Here is a 20,013-nt window from a genome sequence, read left to right as displayed (position 1 = left end):
GGCCACTCAGGAAGACAGGAGGTGGAGCTAAGACACAATATGAGTACTCAAGGACAGTCAGACATGGCTGGACTAACACTCTACAATTTTAGAGCTAAATTAGAAAAGTAATTAAAGAATACTGTTGAGACCCAAATCAGTGGCCCAAAGATGAAATGGAATAAATATATCAAAGCCCAGACAAGCAGGCACACACACATACACGGAAACATATGGTGACAAGGGGAGAAAAGGGAGATGGATAAATTGAAGATATATACCATGTGGCTAGGGCTTCCCAGGTGGTGCTAGTGGTAAAGAACCCACCTGCCAATGCAGGAGACATGAGAGGCGTGGGTTCAATCCCTGGGTCGCGAAGATCCCCTGGAGGAGGGCACGGCAACCCACTCCAATATTCTCGCCTGGAGAATCCTATGGACAGAGGAGCCTGGCGGGCTACAGTCCATGGGGTCACAAAGAGTCAAACACAACTGAAGTGACTTAGCTCACACACACGCATCATGTGGCTTATAGGTGTATTGGAAAAGAAAAAGAGACAAAAAGGAGGGGTTTGCAATAAAAGAAGAAAAATGTGTCTAACTTGAGAAAAGAAATAGATTTATGGGTCAAAAAGATAACTGAAGACAGAAGCAAATATAATGTGGAAAGTCACATATAGGCACATTCTGTAAAATTAATCAACACCAAGGAAAGAGAGGAATTCTTACAAATGCCTGGCCAAAAACAAAACAAAACAAAACAAAAAGGTAACTATTAAGGAAAATGGATCAGATTAGCATGGAGCTAAAATGTTGGCAACACTAAACCAGCATTTGGTGGTGAGAAACTATGGAAGAAAAAGAGTGACGCCCAGGAGTGTTTTACCTAGTCAAGAATTTTACTGCCAGCATGAAGGGAAAAAATACTTTCAGATATATACAGGTTTAGAGACTGTATTACTATATAACCCATATGAGGAACATATGCAATGAAGGGCTCTAACCAAATAGTAAATAACACTAAAAGCCAAGAAGGAAGATGGTGGGAAGAAATAATTGGTTAGCAGGGTGAGATGGATATGTGTTTGATGTATTTGCTAATTAAGAATTCTTACAAGAGACACATTTTAGGAGAAGGCCTACTAAGAATCTATTACACGCATTCCCTATAGGGGTGTTATTACCCTAAAGGGACTAACAATTGATTCCTTCCTGTGTGAGAGTAGAGATGTATGTGAAAATGAAAGTTACACTTTTTTATTAATAAAACACAGGTATACATACAGTAAATATGTAATATATCTGTGGTATTAAATTTCTTGGTGGGAAGGATTAGGAAAAAAAAAGTCGAAGAAGAACAAGCCTACATGGCTAGCAAACATAAAGAGATGCTCTATGTCAACAAGCAAAGCACAATGCAAAACAATAATGAGATCTCTTTTTGTACTCAAAGAGATTGAGAAATAATTTATGAGGGGCAGCATATTCTCTTGTCAACAATTTTGGGAAAGAGTACTCTAACATACTGCTTTTCTTCCACTCAGGAATCTCATATCTAGAGGCCCATCCCAAAGAAACAAAGGCACCAAAGCGTGTGTGTATACTTATGATTGTATAAGTACAAACACACACACGGGATAAAAAGTTTAAATCAGGACTTTCCTGGTGGTCCAGTGCTCAAGAGTCTGCCTGCCAATACAGGGGACACAGGTTTGAGCCCTGGTCCAGGGAGATCCTGTATGCCTTAAAGCAAGGAAGCCCATGCATCACAATGACTGAACCAAGCCCTAGAGCCGTGTTTTGCAACTACTGCAGCCCATGTGCCCTAGAGTCTATGCTCCACAGCAAGAGAAGCCACAAGGAGAAGCCTGCGCACCCCAACTAGAGAGTAGCCCCACTCATTGCAACTAGAAAAAGCCCACCTGCAGTGCAACGAAGACCCGGTGCAATCAAAAATTTGGGGTACTGCATTTACTGAAAAAAGAGCTGTTTACAGTTTAGAACACTTACTAAATTTTCTTATTTATCTATTATATTTACTGAAATATACGAAGTCTGCCAGAGGTCTGAACACAGATATGTGACTGACATATATTTGTTAGTGTCAACTTTTACTCTCAAATACTGTCAAGACAAAGAAGAGAGTCTTTTGAGCAAATTCATTTACTAGATGTATGCTATGTACCAGGGACTTTAATATGTGTTGGAGATACATGATAAAAAGATGTGTCAGATGGTAGGTGGACAAGGTACAGGCCTAGAGGAAATACAGCAAGAACACTAATAACCCATCTGAGACATGCAAGGAAAGTTCCCTCAAAAGGAGGAAGAAAGAAAAAATATTCTGGGTGGAGGTCTGTGGCAGGGACCTAAGTAGGAGCACATCACAAAGGGTCTTGTAAGCCTGGGCAAAGCGTCTACACATCATCTGAAAAGACGTGTGGACCCCTGAAGGATTTTACCTAGAGAAGGGCATAGTCAAATTTTTGTTCTGAAAGAAAACTCTTGACTATAAACTGGAGAAGGACTGGTACAGGGCAAGCCTGAAGGCTGAAAGAGAAATTAGAAGGTTAGTGTGAGATAATGTGACCTGAGCTACAGCAGAGCCAATCAAAAAAAATAAAGGGGGGGGGAATGATCTCAGGTATTATGAGACAGCACAGCAATGAACTGGATGGTTAGGTGTGGGCTGAAGAAAAGAGCAGAGTTGGGGATGGGGGCCAGAGACTTTGGCTACTCTCAGAACATGCCAATGGAATATAGAATTCCTTATGTGAAGCCACAAGATGTTGGCCATTATATCAGTTCACAGATGTCTTGTGGTCATGGATCAATCATAGCTTTGGGAACTCAGTGTCACAGACCCAACAACTTAGCTGAGAATGCCCACTTTTTGGGTGATGAGCAACAACGATTACCTGCTTGATAACAGCAAAGAGTATCTGCTATGTAGGCATGCTGGCTGCCAGTCCAGGATCCATCCCATTAAGAGATTAAATTATTCAGAAGAGTTAATCATCAAGACCTTGCCTAATGATGGTTATTCACAATTATGCACCCCTTAGATATGAACAAAGCCATCCCCGTCAGGGACAGATGAAGAGAGATGAATAGGCTCATCATACCAGTAAAGGCCAGGAAATTGCAAGGAATTAGTATCAGGAGAATAATACTTATTACAGGGACCTGAGCAGCTGGATTCCTACAGTACTAGGAAGGAGCTTTAAGGCTGCTCCAGAGTCCAGTCTGGCTGCAAAAGGTGAGTGGACAACGTGAAATCTTGGCAGAGCATTCAGCAGTATGGGCAAGCGTGCGGATGGCACTGCAGGAGACGGTGGCCTGTGATGTGACTGGGGCGAGGGAGGAATATCAAGATGTGCCCAACACTGCAGCTCTTCCACAATCACTTCTCAGCCAGCAGAGAGCCCTTCAGAGAACGGAAGCAAAACTCCTTCAAGCCCTCTCTCCCAGTGGTCCCAGCTTTCCTAGGTAGCAACCATGACAGTTTTCTACATGCTCCCTCAAAGCCCCATTGTTTTAAGAAACCAGTTCAGACTCTTTAGCCCTCTAACCCTATTTCTAAGAATGGATACTGAGTGAATGAGCAAAAAGAAAACAATGGTTTGCACAGAAATATTAACTGCAGGAGAATTCATTTCCAAAAAAGAAATAGCTTAAATGTTCAATAATAGAGAAATAGTTATATATGTTTAATCTGGTATGTATACTACATTTGTATATTAGGCAGCCAATTTAAAATGATGTTTACCAAGGTTTCTAATAACATGGAAAGATATTTATGATATGACATTAAGTTCAAAATTAAAATACAAGTTTCTTTATATGAGCCCATGTATATGATTATGCATAAAATAACCATTACAAAATGTTTGCTGATGATCACATGGATGATTTTGTTCTCTTTCATTTCTCTGTAATTTCCAGGTTTTTTTTTGTAGTATTTATATAAGTATTCCACAGGGTCACAAAGAGTTGGACACGACTGAGTGACTGAACAACAACAAAATTAATATTCTAATGGGAAAAAAATCCAACCTATTTTTTTTAAAGAAATTTCCAAAAACATAAATTGACCTTAGGAAAGTGAAAGTCTAGAGAGAAAACAGCATATAGGCAAACAAAACTAAGATAAGACAAGTTAAAAGAAAAGTTATTATTTAATGAAAACATTAATAATTGAGAAGAATCTCTTTGGATTCATGATTTATTCAAGTCTCTTTGATTGGATTCTAAAAGAATCAAAGAGGTTAAACTCTTGCTAATCATAGTGTTTATGAGTTTATATCTGAATGATGATTTCCCTTGGAAATATACTGGAAAGCAAGCAAGAATATAATTAGAATTATTTAACAGATGGGGAAGCAAAAGCACAGAGAAGCAGCAGGAATTCACTAAGAAACAGAGAGGACCAGAATGAATCCCACATTTGTAGAAATTAAATTCCTCTTTTAATTTTACATGGTAATCATGCTGGAGTCTAGCATAGTATAAAGCACCCAGTGAGAACTCATTCTTTGTTACTATAATTAAACTGACTTGAACCAGATTTGTAGTGTGTACCCAAATAAGTCACTGTGAACAACATTCACGAATTTAGCAATAAACACTAACATAGGCGATAAATGGTCAAAGACTATTCTATGCCCTCTATGAATATTAACTAATTTAACCTACACAACGACCTATGAGGTAGGTTCTGTTATCACCTTGATTTTGCTGATGAGAAAACTGAGGCACAGAGAGTTCAGCATCTAACTCAAAGTCACAGAGCCAGTAATTGGATAAAAAGAAATATAAGCTATACTCCTGACTCTACAATCTGTCTACCACTGATAGCTGCCTATCACTCATTGTCTAGAGACAGAATTCTGACTTATGCATTTCAAAACAACCTCCTGGATCATTAAACTTTCAAACATGCTACGTCCTAAATTGAGCAAATACTGTTATATTTTTAAAATCATAGTTTTTCAAAATCAAACATCATGGTTCACTGTAGACCAGTAACTAATTGATTTCGTGTAAATACATCTCTTTAAGAAAGCCCAGAGATAAGTCTATGTACCTATAGACACCTTATCTTTGACAAAGGAGACAAAAATATACAATGGAGAAAAGGCAATCTCTTTAACAAGTTGTGCTGGGAAAACTGGTCAACCACCTGTAAGGAATGAAACTAGAATACTTTATAACACCATACATAAAAATAAACTCAAAATGGATTAAAGATCTAAATGTAAGACCAGAAACTCTAAAACTCCTAGAGGAAAACATAGGCAAAACACTCTCTGACATAAATCCAGCAAGATCCTCTATGACCCACCTCCCAGAGTAATGGAATTAAGAGCAAAAATAAACAAATGGGGCCCAATTAAACTTAAAAGCTTTTGCACAATGAAAGAAACTATAAGCAAGGTGAAAAGACAGCCTTGAGAGTGGGATAAAATAATAGCAAATGAAGCAACTGACAAAGAACTAATCTCAAAAATATACAAACAGCTCATGCAGCTCAATACCAAAAAAATGAATGACCCAATCAAAAAATGGGCCAAAGAACTAAACAGACATTTCTCCAAAGAAGACATACACATGGCTAACAAAAATATGTAAAGATGTTCAACATTACTCATTATCAGAGAAATGCAAATCAAAGTCACAATGAGGTACCATCTCATGCCAGTCAGAATGACTGCTATCATAAAATCTACAAGCAATAAGTGCTGGAGAGGGTGCGGAGAAAAGGGAACCCTCTTACATTGTTGGTGGGAATGCAAACTAGTAGAGCCACTATGGAGAACAGTGTGGAGATTACTTAAAAAACTGGAAATAGAACTACCATACAACCCAGCAATCCCACTGCTGGACATATGGACTGAGGAAACCAGAATTGAAAGAGACAGGTGTACCCCAGTGTTCATCACAGCACTGTTTACAACAGCTAGGACATGGAAGAAACCTAGATGTCCATCAGCAGACAAATGGATAAGAAGGTCGTGGTACATATACAAAATAGAATATTACTCAGCCACTAAAAATACCATATTTGAATCAGTTCTAATTCAGTTCAGTTCAGTTCAGTCACTCAGTCATGTCCGACTCTTTGTGATCACATGAACCGCAGCACGCCAGGACTCCCTGTCCATCACCAATTCCCGGGGTCAACCCAAACCCATGTCCACTGAGTCAGTGATGCCATCCAACCATCTCATCCTCTGTTGTCCCCTTCTCCTCCTGCCCTCAATCTTTCCCAGCATCAGGGTCTTTTCCAATGAGTCAACTCTTCGCATCAGGTGGCCAAAGGATTGGAGTTTCAGCTTCAACATTAGTCCTTCCAGTGGACACCCAGGACTGATCTCCTTTAGGATGGACTGGCTGGATCTCCTTGCAGTCCAAGGGACTCTCAAGAGTCTTCTCCAACACCACAGTTCAAAAGCATTAATTCTTCGGTGCTCAGCTTTCTTTATAGTCCAACTCTCACATCCATACATGACCACTGGAAAAACCGTAGTCTCGACTAGATGGACCTTTATGGACAATGTAATGTCTCTGCTTTTAATATGCTGTCTAGGTTGGTCATAACTTTCCCTCCAAGGAGTAAGTGTCTTTTAATTTCATGGCTGCAATCACCATCTGCAGTGATTTTGGAGCCCCCAAAAATAAAGTCTGACACTGTTTCCACTGTTTCCCCATCTATTTGCCCTGAAGTGATGGGACCAGATGCCATGATTTTCATTTTCTGAATGTTGAGCTTTAAGCCAACTTTTTCACTCTCCTCTTTCACTTTCATCAAGAGGCTCTTTAGTTCTTCTTCACTTTCTGCCATAAGTGTGGTGTCATCTGCATATTTGAGCTTATTGATATTTCTCCCAGCAAGCTTGATTCCAGTTTGTGGTTCTTCCAGCCCAGCATTTCTCATGATGTACTCTGCATATAAGTTAAATAAGCAGGGTGACAATATTCAGCCTTGATGTACTCCTTTGGATAAGACCCTTGAGAGTCCCTTGGACTGCAAGGAGATCCAGCCAGTCCATCCTAAAGGAAATCAGTCTTGAATATTCATTGGAAGGACTGATGTTGAAGCTGAAACTCCAATCCTTTGGCCACCTGATGCAAAGAAATGACTCATTAGGAAAGACCCTGATGCTGGGAAAGTTTGAAGGCGGGAGGAGAAGGGGAAGACAGAGGATGAGATGGTTGGATGGCATCACCCACTCAATGGACATAAGTTTGAGTAAACTCCGGGAGTTGGTAATGGACAGGGAGGCCTGGCATGCTGCAGTTCATGGGGTCACAAAGAGTCAGTCATGACTGAGTGGCTGAACTGAATGAGGCAGATGAAACTGGAGCCTATTATACAGAATGAAGTAAGTCAGAAAGAAAAAAACCAATACAGTATATCGATGCAAATATATTGGAATTTAGAAAGATTGTAATGATGACCCTATATGCGAGACAGTAAAAGAGACACAGATATAAAGAACAGACTTTTGGACTCTGTGGGAGAAGGTGAGGGTGGGATGATTTGAGAGAATAGCATTAAAACATGTATATTGTCATATGTAAAATAGATGACCAGTCCAAGTTCGAAGCATGAAATAGGACACTCAAAGCCGGTGCACTGGGACAACCCCGAGGGATGTGATGGGGAGGGAGGGGGGAAGGGTGTTCGGGATCGGGGGGCACATGTACACCCATGGCAGAGTCGTGTCAGTGTACAGCAAAAACCACCACAATATTGTAAAGTAATTAGCCTCCAATTAAAATAAATTAATTAATTTTAAAAAAGAATAAAAAGGTCATAGCTCATTAATTAGTTTTTTGGTTTCCTCCAGCAAACTCATAGAGAATAAGATTTTTTTGATCAATGAATTTGGTAGCTCTACTAATAAGCCATTGCCAAATCATATTTTCTGGCTTCTCCTAAACAGTCTTGATTTCATAAAACTCCATCATTTTATCCCATAAATTAGCAATCAAGTTATCCTAGAAATTCAATATTTCAGTGTCTAAACTCATCATCTAGACAGAAAGAAACAAAACCCTTAGGTCAACCATGTATTTTGATTAAATATGAAAATATAATTTTCGTGGAACTGTAGACCACACTAGCCCTTAACATGACTGTGATGCAGAGGGAGGTCACTGCCCAGTTTCTTTTAGCACAGAGGAAACAACCTCCAGAAGATTAACAATACCCAGTGCAAGGTAGAAAAGACAAAATGAGTTTTTCAGGGTGGGAATTAAACTAGCAACCCTCTGGTGACACAGATTAAAATACATTTTTAATGAGTGCTTCTGTTTCCAGGCAAATGAAAAAAAAAAAAAAAAAGATAGGCTTTCATCATTCTGTTAGTAATGACCATAGGTCACTCTTGGGCTTCCCAGATGGTGCTAGTGATAAAGAACCTGCCTGCCACTTCAGAAGATGTAAGAGACATAGGTTCAATCCCTGGGTCAGGAAGATTCCCTGGAGGAAAGCACCTCAACCCACTTCAGTATTCTTACCTGGAGAATCCCATGGACAGAGGAGCCTGGGGTGATACTGTCCACAGGGTCGCAAAGAGCTGGACACAACTGAAGCGACTTGGCACACACACACAGCTCACTCTTGTGAAATGGCATCCAGAGAGGACACAGACATCCAGAGAACACACAGATACTGTGTGCCACGTTTATCTGTGTCCCTTTTCTGCTGAGCTGGGGCCTGCCTGCCACTGGCTATGCCATTCCTTGGTGTACTTTGCTTACAACTACAGGATGATAGTAGATGGCTGCTTTTCAATTATAGTTCCTACTTATCCAGTTACCATTTAGGTTCCCACGTAGGAATTTTCAGACTCTGTTGCTTTAGAAGTAAATATTGTGTTCCTTGAAATAAGAATATTTTCTTTTAAAAATATATTAATGGAAAAAGTTTCAAAACTGAGACAATTTTCATGATACTGGATCACCTGAAAAACTTTAGTTAGTTCACTTGAGTAATTAAGGGGTGGATTTCTTAGCTCAATAAGAAATTGTTTGTCTTCTGTGTGCAGTAAGCCAATCAATAACTATATCCCAGTAATTATGAGGGCATGGTAAAACTAAAAGGCCCAAAGGTTAGTCACCTCAAATTTGGAATGTTGGGTAAAATCTTGAATTTTCTATTTCCATTTGAAAGATAAAATCAGGTAGAATTTAAATCAAATGGTCTTTCAGTCAGTACCTTACTTTGTAGAAATGGTAAAACTTGATGGCCTGGAGAGAACAGGATATGGATCCTTTAAGAACATCTGAAAAGAAAAAGCTGGCAGCAAGGACCTTTCTTTTTTCCATTTCTGATCTCTGTACAATTACCCCTATGGTGTGGTGAGAGGGTAGGAAGGAGTGAGCCAGGCTCTAAAAATAATCTCTGAAAGCCCAAGGCATGTGGTATCTGGACAAGTTCTTCTGGGCCTTTGTATCCTAAGTTCTTCTGTGAACACTGCTCTAGGACTTGAGGGTCAGATGAGGGGAGATGGGAAATGGAGCAAACTGGGGAGCAAGCATTCTATTCCAAGCAAGGAGAGCTTGCTCTTTCTTTCAGGACCACAGTCCATGCCTGGTGTTTGACCAGTGGCAGTCACCAATGGACCACAGGAAGAGGAGAAAAGCCACTGTCTTGTTGCCATAGTGAGGCAGGAGATAGATGAGATCCAAGTTAGGCATTTACAATTGGCCCCCTGTTTACATTTCATGGGGCAGGGAAAAGGTGGGCTTCAGGCTGGACACTTAGAACTAGCTTCCTGTCTACATTTCCTGAGACAAGAGATAGGTGAGTTCCAGGTTAGGCATTTACGATCACCCTCCTGTTTATTCCCCAAAACAGAAATAACAACAGAAACAGGGTAAATAGCCAGGCTTTGTCTCCTGTGGACGCCTGAAGATAACAGCCATGACAGCCACAAAGAGGCACTAAACTCTGTTTAAGAAAAGGATCAGGACATGGTATATTTTTTGTCCTTGGGGCAAGGGAGATACTACACATGTACAGAAGGACTTCTCGGGGGTCAAAAGGCAGGGGACGGCCATCAGGTCATGCGTCTTGCAATTTTCCCTCCCAGACACCTTGAGCTGGACTCCAACTTGGCAGAGGGGTACATGCACATCTGGGGAGGGGTGGTCATAAGACAAATTAATCAGAGGCGCAAAACAAGATGATGGCCAGAGGGTGGACAAAGATCCAGTGAGGGCAGACAAAGACAAAGTGCCCCCTTACAAAGCAATCTTGAGAAAGAAGAATGGAACTGGAGGAATCAACCTGCCTGACTTCAGGCTCTACTACAAAGCCACAGTCATCAAGGCAGTATGGTACTGGCACAAAGACAGAAATATAGACCAATGGAACAAGATAGAAAGCCCAGAGATAAATCCACACACCTATGGACAGCTTATCTTTGACAAAGGAGGCAAGAATATACAATGGAGAAAAGACACTCTCTTTAACAAGTGGTGCTGGGAAAACTGGTCAACCACTTGTAAAAGAATGAAACTAGAATACTTTCTAACACCATACACAAAAATAAACTCAAAATGGATTAAAGATCTAAACGTAAAACCAGAAACTATAAAACTCCTAGAGGAGAACATAGGCAAAACACTCTCCGACATAAATCACAGCAGGATCCTCTATGACCCACTTCCCAGAATAGTGGAAATAAAAGCAAAAATAAACAAATGGGATCTAATTAAACTTAAAAGCTTCTGCACAACAAAGGAAACTATAAGCAAGGTAAAAAGACAGCCTTCAGAATGGGAGAAAATAATAGCAAATGAAGCAACTGACAAACAACTAACCTCAAAAATATACAAGCAACTTATGCAGCTCAATTCCAGAAAAATAAACGACCCAATCAAAAAATGGGTCAAAGAACTAAATAGACATTTCTCCAAAGAAGACATACACACAGCTAACAAACACATGAAAAGATGCTCAACATCACTCATTATCAGAAAAATGCAAATCAAGACCACAATGAGGTACCACTTCACGCTAGTCAGAATGGCTGCGATCCAAAAGTCTACAAGCAATAAATGCTGGAGAGGGTGTGGAGAAAAGGGAACCCTCTTACACTCTTGGTGGAATGCAAACTAGTAGAGCCACTATGGAGAACAGTGCAGAGATACCTTAAAAGTCTGGAAATAGAACTGCCTTATGACCCAGCAATCCCACTGCTGGGCATACACACCAAGGAAACCAGAATTGAAAGAGACACGTGTACCCCAATGTTCACCACAGCACTGTTTATAATAGCCAGGACATGGAAGCAACCTAGATGTCCATCAGCAGACGAATGGATAAGAAAGCTGCAGTACATATATACAATGGAGTATTACTCAGCCATTAAAAAGAACACATTTGAATCAGTTCTAATGAGGTGGATGAAACTGGAGCCTACTATACAGAGTGAAGTAAGCCAGAAAGAAAAACACCAATATAGTATACTAACACATATATGGAATTTAGAAAGATGGTAATGATAACCCTGTATGTGAGACAGCAAAAGAGACACAGATGTATACAACAGTCTTTTGGACTCTGAGGGAGAGGGAGAGGGTGGGATGATTTGGGAGAATGGCATTGAAACATGTATAATATCATATATGAAATGAACCGCCAGTCCAGGTTTGATGCATGATACAGGACGCTTGGGGCTGGTGCACTGGGATGAGCCAGAGGGATGGTACGGGGAGGGAGGAGGGAGAGGGGTTCAGGATTGGGAACACGTGTATACCTGTGGCAGATTCATGTTGATGTATGGCAAAACCAATACAATATTGTAAAGTAATTAACCTCTAGTTAAAATAAATACATTTATATTAAAAAAAAGAAAGAAAAAATCAAATCACCTAAAAAAAATTTTTTTTTCAAAGGTGCAACTCTCTTCCAGAGTTTGCCCATGCTTCCTTCTGTGTTGTACTCTGACTTTCTCTTTTTCCTTCCACCTCCTTGTCAGAATTTTCTTTTCAAGACAGGTAAGCACTAGGGATTTAGGCCCTAGCTGCTGGCCTTCGTGGTCCAGTGGACAGGAATTCTGGTTTACACCTGGGTGACCAGGGATCCATTCATGGTCAGGGAACTATGATCTCACTTCCAGCTACTGGTCACTGCTGCATGCATCTATAGTAGGAACCCTGTGAACACTGCTGTCAAGCTACCCCCTTTCTCCTGTTCACCCCCTCTCACAGGGCACGGTACTCAGGGCCAGGAGCAGGCAGGAGTAGGGAGAGTTGTTTATGCAATCAGTCTCACATTCTGCTTGAATCCATTTAATTTCCAAAACAGGTAAAGCCCCTCTATTCCTCATGTCTGCAAATGCAGCCTTCTCCTTGTAAAGGGAAAAAGTGAAATTAGATCAAAACTCTGCAGAAAACCAATTGATGTTAAACTGTAAAGGAGCCTGGGACTGTTGGGGGAATGAGAGGCAGTCAAAAGGCATCTCTGGCGGGAGTAGAGTGACTCCACCAGAAGATACCAGTTCACACCCAGGGTCTCTTCCCAGAGGTTTGCTGGGTGAGCTCAATAATAACCAGGTTGTTGTTACTGTTGTTCTCTAGTCGCTCTGTCGTGTCTGACTCTTTGAGACCTCATGGACTGCAGCTGGCCTGGCTCCTCTGTCCATGGAATTCTCCAGGCAAGAATACTGGAGTGGGTTGCCATTTTCTTCTTCAGGGGATCTTTCTGATCTAGGGATCAAACCCATGTTTGCATTGGCAGGTGGGTTCTTTACCACTGAGCCACTGGGGAAGCCCTTACTTAATGTTTACTACTTAACAAATATTTACTGAACACTTAGCATGCATCAAGCACCATGCTAGGCACTGGTAAGCAAAACAGATTGGGAGCCTCACTCATCCATTTCATCACTGCCCTGTGAGCAGTACTGAATACTAACCATAATGTGACTTTACGGGCCATGGCATTCTCTAATGACCCATCTTCTCCCAGAGTCTGAACACTGAAAGGATTTGCTGGGCTCACAGAACAAGAGGTTGGAATGATGTAGTTCAGCTCTTTTCCAAGGTTTGTGAGTGTACAAACCACCTGGGAATTTGGCTGCCAACAGTTCCTCCCATTCCTGTACATGCATACTCCTCCTGGAGTCTCTTGTCCTTCCCTGGCCATGTGACTGTTTTAGACTAAGAGAATGTAGTAAAGTTCTGGGAGCCCAAGCATTAAGAGGTCTTATAGTTTTCATTTGCACTTTCCTGGGATCCAACTGCCCTATAAAAACCTCGGTTTAGATTACTGAATGATGAGTGTCCATATGTAGAGAATGAGCCTGTCTGGCCCTCGGTCAGCCCAGGCTCAGCTACCCTCCTACCTCCACACAACTGTATAAGTAATCCCAGCCAGCACTACTGGAGCCAAAGAACTGTCAGCCAACTCACAGAATCATAGGAAATAATAATGAGTAAGTTTTGGAGTTGTTTGTGAAACCATCATAGAAAATTAAATAGAGACTACTGCTGGGAAAATTTACAGCATGTGGCATTGGCTATGGGACTGGGTGGTGAGATGGATTGGAATCTCATTCTGTTACTCAAGGCTGGAAGAAGAGGAAAGAAATTGTTTTCGAGTCCTTGAGAAAGTAATGGTAGAAAGTTTGACAAAGCTACTGCCTGCTGTAAAGCAGGAGACAGAAAATGTGATGAATGGGTTGGGAGATCCGGGTAACGTGATTGTTCAGGCAGGTTATCAAAGCTTTGGTGGTACATGATAAGAAGGAATTAGTTCGTTTTCATGCAGAACTTTGAGAGAAATGCAGAAAATCTAGGATAGTCTCTCAGTTTAATAAAACATTCTCAAAGTGAGAAATGGCTGCAGGGTAAAAAGCAAATCAAAGTCGTGGCTGTAAGAGTGCACATTGAGTCCTCGGATGGATTAAAAGTGGGAGGTGACAGACCATCTCAGACAAAAGGACTCCTGGAAGTGAGAAGAGTGAGGTTCTGAAGAATCTTGACTCACCATCCGCGGTAGAAAAAAGACCCACCTGTGAGTTATTAGCTTTTTGCTATTATCACTGAATACATAGAAAGTCTACAAAAGTTTTTTGGGGCTGTTCCATTTTGAACTACTTAAAAAGGGACATTGATGGTTTAAAATAAAAAGAGGTTTCTTGGGCTTAGATTTCTACTGGCAGAAAGTCAACTAAGAAAATAAGTCTGAAGCAAGCACAGACTTATTTTCTTATGAAAAAGAAAGAAAAGCATAGGGGGTGGAGCAGTGAGTTTCTGAGAACAGTAGATTAGGAAAGTACTCCTGGGAAGCACAACTAGGTCCCAATCTACAAACATTCCCTGTTCTCCAAGTTCGGAAAACTGGTGATGTGTCAGGCTGGCTTTCAAAAACTGCTGTGGACTCATGGGGCTTCTCAGGTCGGGCTAGTGTTAGAGAACACAGCTGCCAATGCAGGAGACGTAAGAGATGAGGGTTCGATCCCTGGGTTGGGAAGATCCCTTGGAGGAGGGCATGGCAACCACTTCACTATCCTTGTTTGGAGAATCCCATGGACAGAGGAAACTGACGGGCTACAGTCCATAGGATCACAAAGATTTGGACATGACTGAATCAGCTTAGCACATACATATGTGGACTCATGACTAATTTAAATTTAGGCCAAAGGTCATATACTTGATAGCTCAGTGCTATCAAGGTTGTACTGACAAAAGGAAAACACATGAATGATTACCTGGATTATTTTCATATCTCCAGGATAGCATTTCATTCAGAAATCATTTCAATCATTTAGTCAGTTTTTTAAAGGTTGTTCCTATAACTAGTAAACTTCTTTCTCCTATTCACCCAAATACGACAGTCAAGAATATACAGCTACACTGGAAAGTGTGACTCCACTATTTAAAAAGTTGGCTCTGTGCCACAAAGACAAATTAAGAAACCAATGAACCAAATAAATGCCTCAGCAAGCAGTTACAAAATTACAACTGAAAACATGCAGGTTGTGCAAAGTAGAATTCTGCAGTGTGCCATCAACAGATACCACAATGGGAAGACATCCCTGAGGTTGTCCAATACAGCATAAAGAGCCTCTTCTTTTAAAGGATGAGATGTGATTTTGCCCCTGAAAACCTGGCATTCTAGTAGAAACTGAGCAACCGTTGATTAACAATGGCACATACATATAAATGTAATAATGAACATGAACTATGGGTATAGATAGAAAAAATGAACTTGAACTTGAGGAATGGAAGCAAGAATATTGCAGGGTATAAAAGCACAAAAGTCAAATCATCACACACATTAGAGGATGCAGCTTACCTGACATGCTGATGGATGACTGTGGTTGAGATCCCAATGGGAAGATACTATGTCAACAGACTTTTTGGCCATGCTGAGTAAATTCATCCAGCCTTGGAAAAGTGATAAGTGAAATGGTGCATTTTCTGAATAGTTAAGGCCTTCAGGAATATTTTCCACCAGGGCAATTCTTAGAAAAGATTTTGAAAAACAAACAAACAAAATCTAGTCAAATTTGAAGCCACAGATCTTTACACATACATACAGAGACATCTGAAAAATATTCTTTACTCTTTCTGAAAGTATATGTTCCTCATAATTTACATTTTTCATCAGAGGATTTTAATATTTCCCCTATACTAATCTACTGTGTTCTGAGTTTATGCTCTGCTTCTCCCCAGTTAGCACTCATATTTCAGAAAATCATGGTATATATCCCTAACGTCTAGTGTCCAACTAGCCTTGAGAAAAAATCCAGAGTATCCTACATAAGCATCTTCCTCTAGTAATATTTCTTTTTTCCCCTTACAGTAATGCTATTTTTTAAAAAGATACTACTTCTGTGAGCTACTTAAGACCATAAATTAATTTTGCATATCTCTAGTTTCTAGTATAATGTTGAACATATAATAGAACTAGTTCAGAAACAAAAACGTTGTTAGGTTTATTACTACCAGAAAATACAAACAGTAAATGCTATTACTATTGCTTAGAACCTCTGTTAACGCTTCGCAGCCTAAGACATAAAATGATACTAAGAAGGAAATTTTAAAACTTGCCTGTTGCAGGGATTTGTTTAAGTTGGAGATAGGGAATGTATAAAATAATAGCAATAACCAAGCCCTAGATAAACTGCAGGGGCTTCCCTGGTGGCTCAGTGGTAAAGAATCTGCTTGCTGATGTAGAAGATTGAGTTCGATCCCTGAGTAGGGAAGATCCCCTGGAGAAGGATATGGCAAACTACTACAGTGTTCTTGCTTGGAAAATTCCATGGACAGAGGAGACTGGTGGGCTACAGTCCATGGGATCACAAAAAGTCACCCACAGCTGAGCACTACAACCATGGCAGAATGGGCTTCCAGAGACTAAACTACAACTGGTATTATCCGAATAAACGTGCCTTCTCTTTTTATATCACTACTTCCTCATTTCTTGACAATGTGTACGCTGTGGCTTCCCTTGGCACTGTGTGGTTTCACTTCTGAGTTAGCCCAGGTGACACATAACATTTCAATAAAGGGACGAACAATTTTTTTTTTCCAGTTTAAGAAACATAAATTCTCCTGCAACTCTTGATGGGAAGCTCCAAAATCTTATGAAGATATCTGTAAGCCCTTCCAGAACAAAGATCTTTTTTATTCAAAGCTAGGTATCCTTAGAGCTGGATACATAATTAGGGCTCAAGAAATAGAATGAATTTCAGCTTCCAATATAGAATCCAAAACTTCTCAATAAAACTGTTAACTGTGTCTCTTAATAAGACTTGTTCCATTTAGCCAGTTTTGGAAACAAAAACAATACTCATAGTAAAATGTCTATGTATTTGATGAATATCAAGCCCAAATAAGGTTTAGCTATATGTCTTGCAGACATCCACAAATTTAGGGTTCAATCACCCAACCACTACCCACAATTGAATTAAAAAATTTTTGGAGCCCTTAGGAGCAGCAAAAGCAAATCACTCACTGTACACAACACAGAAAGGACTACAACAAAACTCTTTAGTTCTCTGGAATTTATAATCCAGTGAAAGAGCTTGTCTCATATGTAATGACTTAAACAGAAAGCAGACTTTAAGAAGTGGCAAAACAAGAGTAAGGATTAATTAGATGGATAATGCACCATCTAAAGTTCCACTGGAGCATGAGAAGAAAGGAAAAAATAATTAAGTTACGAGCATCTGGAACTGAAGAAAGTGGGACTTGAGTTTGCAAAGATAGAATTATTTTTACAGGTGAGCTGGAAGAGAAAGATATTTTAGGAAGGAGGAGGAACTTTTAAAACATGGTATGTTTGGATACTTGAGAGTCGGGTGGCCAAGGGGAGTGTGAGGTGGAAAAGTTGTGGCAGGGGCTTGCCATGGTGGAGAAGAATGGAAACGTCTGTAGGGATCACACTGTAGAGGTTGTGAACCAAGAAGAGAACCTTGGACTTAATTGTGATGCTTTTGAGAGTGACCAAGTACATTTTAGGGGTCTAACTCTGACAGCATACCTGTATACCATTGAAAGAAGATGACAATCAGTAAAAGGTCCACTGAAACTGACAAGGAGCATGATTGAGAGAGATTATCAAGGCGAAAAAGAAGAGAAAACTAGCTCATGATCTAATGTAGGAGGAATGGCTACGTTTTTCTGGTTAGTAGGGTGTGAAGCAGATGAGAAGATTCAGAAGTGACTGAAAGAGTCAGGAAGACAAGAGAGGTCCAGGAGAATGCAGTGTTTGGGAAGCCAAAGCGGCAGAGGGTCAAAAAGGTGGAGATGGGATATTTTTATCCAGGTCAAAGCCTTTGAAGGCAAGATGCTGAAGTTGGATATCTTAATTCTATCCACACTTAAAAGTCCAATTATCTATATTAGCAGTAGCTAGACATAGCATGAAGAAATGATTCCAGTTAATCAGCAATTTCAGTCCCCCCTACAACTAAGGAATATATTCTAAAATCAAACAAAAAAAGAATCCCAATAAATAAAATAAAAATAGAACATCATTTAACAAATAGTACTAGGTAGTTTCAATTTTACTTCAATATAAAAGTCATGCTGAGAAAGACAAAGAAAAGAGTCAAGAAGGCCTAATAAACCAAACATATACAATAATGGATATAGAGTACCTGTACAGTTGTAAGTGGTTCTGCACCACCCCTCTCTTCATAGCACACACATGGTTTCTGGTAGGCATACAATACGGAGTCCCAATTTCTTTTAGAAATCTTTAGACCAGATATTCTTAATCTTGGATGCATGAATAGAATTTAGGGTGACCTGTGAGCTTGATCTTTATTTTCCTTCATCTCTAACTGAAATTTAACATTCCCCTCAGTTACAGACATAGGTAAAAAATGACAGGAACAAAGAACCTGTGATTCTGTTATGAAAAATTTTCATACCATGGTACTATTACTACTACTGATATCTCCAAGTATTAATATTTATCACTACTTTGAAATTATGGGAATCATCAGATCTTATTATTTCTTGAATATGTAGTATACTATACCACATTTTAAATTTAATTAATTTAATTACCACATTTAATTAGGAATTACTTTATCACATTTTTAAAAATATTTTGGATAAATTTATTTTAATGTTACTGGTTTTCTTTGGAATCCTATGTATTTCAACTTATGCATTTAAAACATTATTCATGAAAGGAGTCCATTGGCTTCAGCAGACTACTAATAGTGTCTACGGCACAAAAAAGAAGTACTATCAGATACATAATATATCATCTATTCCTTTTTTTCCTACTTCAAACACATTCTTAGAAGTTTTTTCCCATTACTGAAGTCTTAGAAGTAGATAAGATTATCAAGAGAGATTTTTAAGAGATGGGAACTGGGTCAAAGCCTAATATGAAAAACATCTAATCACATCTAGCTAAGATCATGACATCTAGCTAAGATCATGGCATCTGGTCCCATCACTGCATGGCAAAAAGATGGGGAAAAAATGGAAACAGTGACAGATTTTATTTTCTTGGGCTCCAAAATAGCTGTGGATGGTGACTGCAGCCACAAAATTAAAAGACACTTGCTTCTTGAAAGAAAGCTATAACAAACCTAGACAGTGTATTAAAAAGCAGAGACATCACTTTACCAACAAAGGTCCGTATCGTCAAACCTATGATTTAGCCAATAGTCACATTCAGATGTGAGAGCTGGATCATGAAGAAGCACTGAAGAATTGATGCTTTTGAACTGTAGTGCTGGAGAAGACTCTTGATAGTCCCTTAGACAGCAAGAAGATCAAATCAGTCAATCCTAATGGAAATCAGTCCTGAATATTCATTGGAAGGACTGATGCTGAAGCTGAAGCTCCAATACTTTAGCCACCTGATGTGCAGAGCCGACTCATTGGCAAAGACCTTAATGCTGGGAAAGACTGAAAGGTAGGAGGAGAAGGGGAAAACAGAATATGAGATGTTTGGATGGCATCACTGATTCAATGGACTTGAGTCTGTGCAAACTCCAAGAGATAGTGAAGGACAAGGAAGCCTGGCGTGGTGCAGTCCATGGGATCGCAAAGAGACATGACTGAGCGACTGAGCAACTAAAGAACAACAAATCACATCTAGCGAACATCTAGAAAACATCCAGAGAAAGTGGGGCAGGTGAAAAAGACAAGAAATTGTTGGAAAGACTGGAAAAGAAGAGTGAAATTTCCTGGAAGTCGAAGAAGGGCATATTTATTATTATTATTTGGTTTTTACTAAATAGAAAAGTAAATAATGAATTTATACTAAATATAAAAATAGAGACACCACCAAAGGTCTGGAGACCACACCTATGTTTGGTAATGAATTCTGGGGAAACTCTGCTCACCTCACTTTCCTCCTCTCTCATTTTACCTGGAGAACTTGATTGTTGCTTCTGTAACTCACCACTTGTTTCCTATATGCTCCTAGAAAAGGTCTTTGGAAACCAGCCTTGAAATGACTGGACTTACTTCTGTGACCTATCATTGTATTTTCTTTAACAACCAACAGGTAGCTGCTCTACAGGGGCTCAAATCG

General features: G+C 39.9%; 1 protein-coding gene across 1 annotated transcript in view; it reads right to left on the bottom strand.

Moving 5' to 3' along the window:
* Window positions 1-20,013, bottom strand: part of PLD5 (phospholipase D family member 5) — a 415,451-nt gene that overhangs the window by 138,231 nt on the left and 257,207 nt on the right. The window contains exon 3 of the mRNA XM_018060274.1: window positions 15,298-15,466. Within this exon, the coding sequence (XP_017915763.1) occupies window positions 15,298-15,466 (169 nt within the window). The remainder of the gene's footprint in view (window positions 1-15,297; window positions 15,467-20,013) is intronic.

The sequence above is a fragment of the Capra hircus genome, chromosome 16, assembly GCF_001704415.2.
Source record: "Capra hircus breed San Clemente chromosome 16, ASM170441v1, whole genome shotgun sequence".
Taxonomy (NCBI): domain Eukaryota; kingdom Metazoa; phylum Chordata; class Mammalia; order Artiodactyla; family Bovidae; genus Capra; species Capra hircus.
This window is presented reverse-complemented; position numbering and strand designations above follow the sequence as displayed.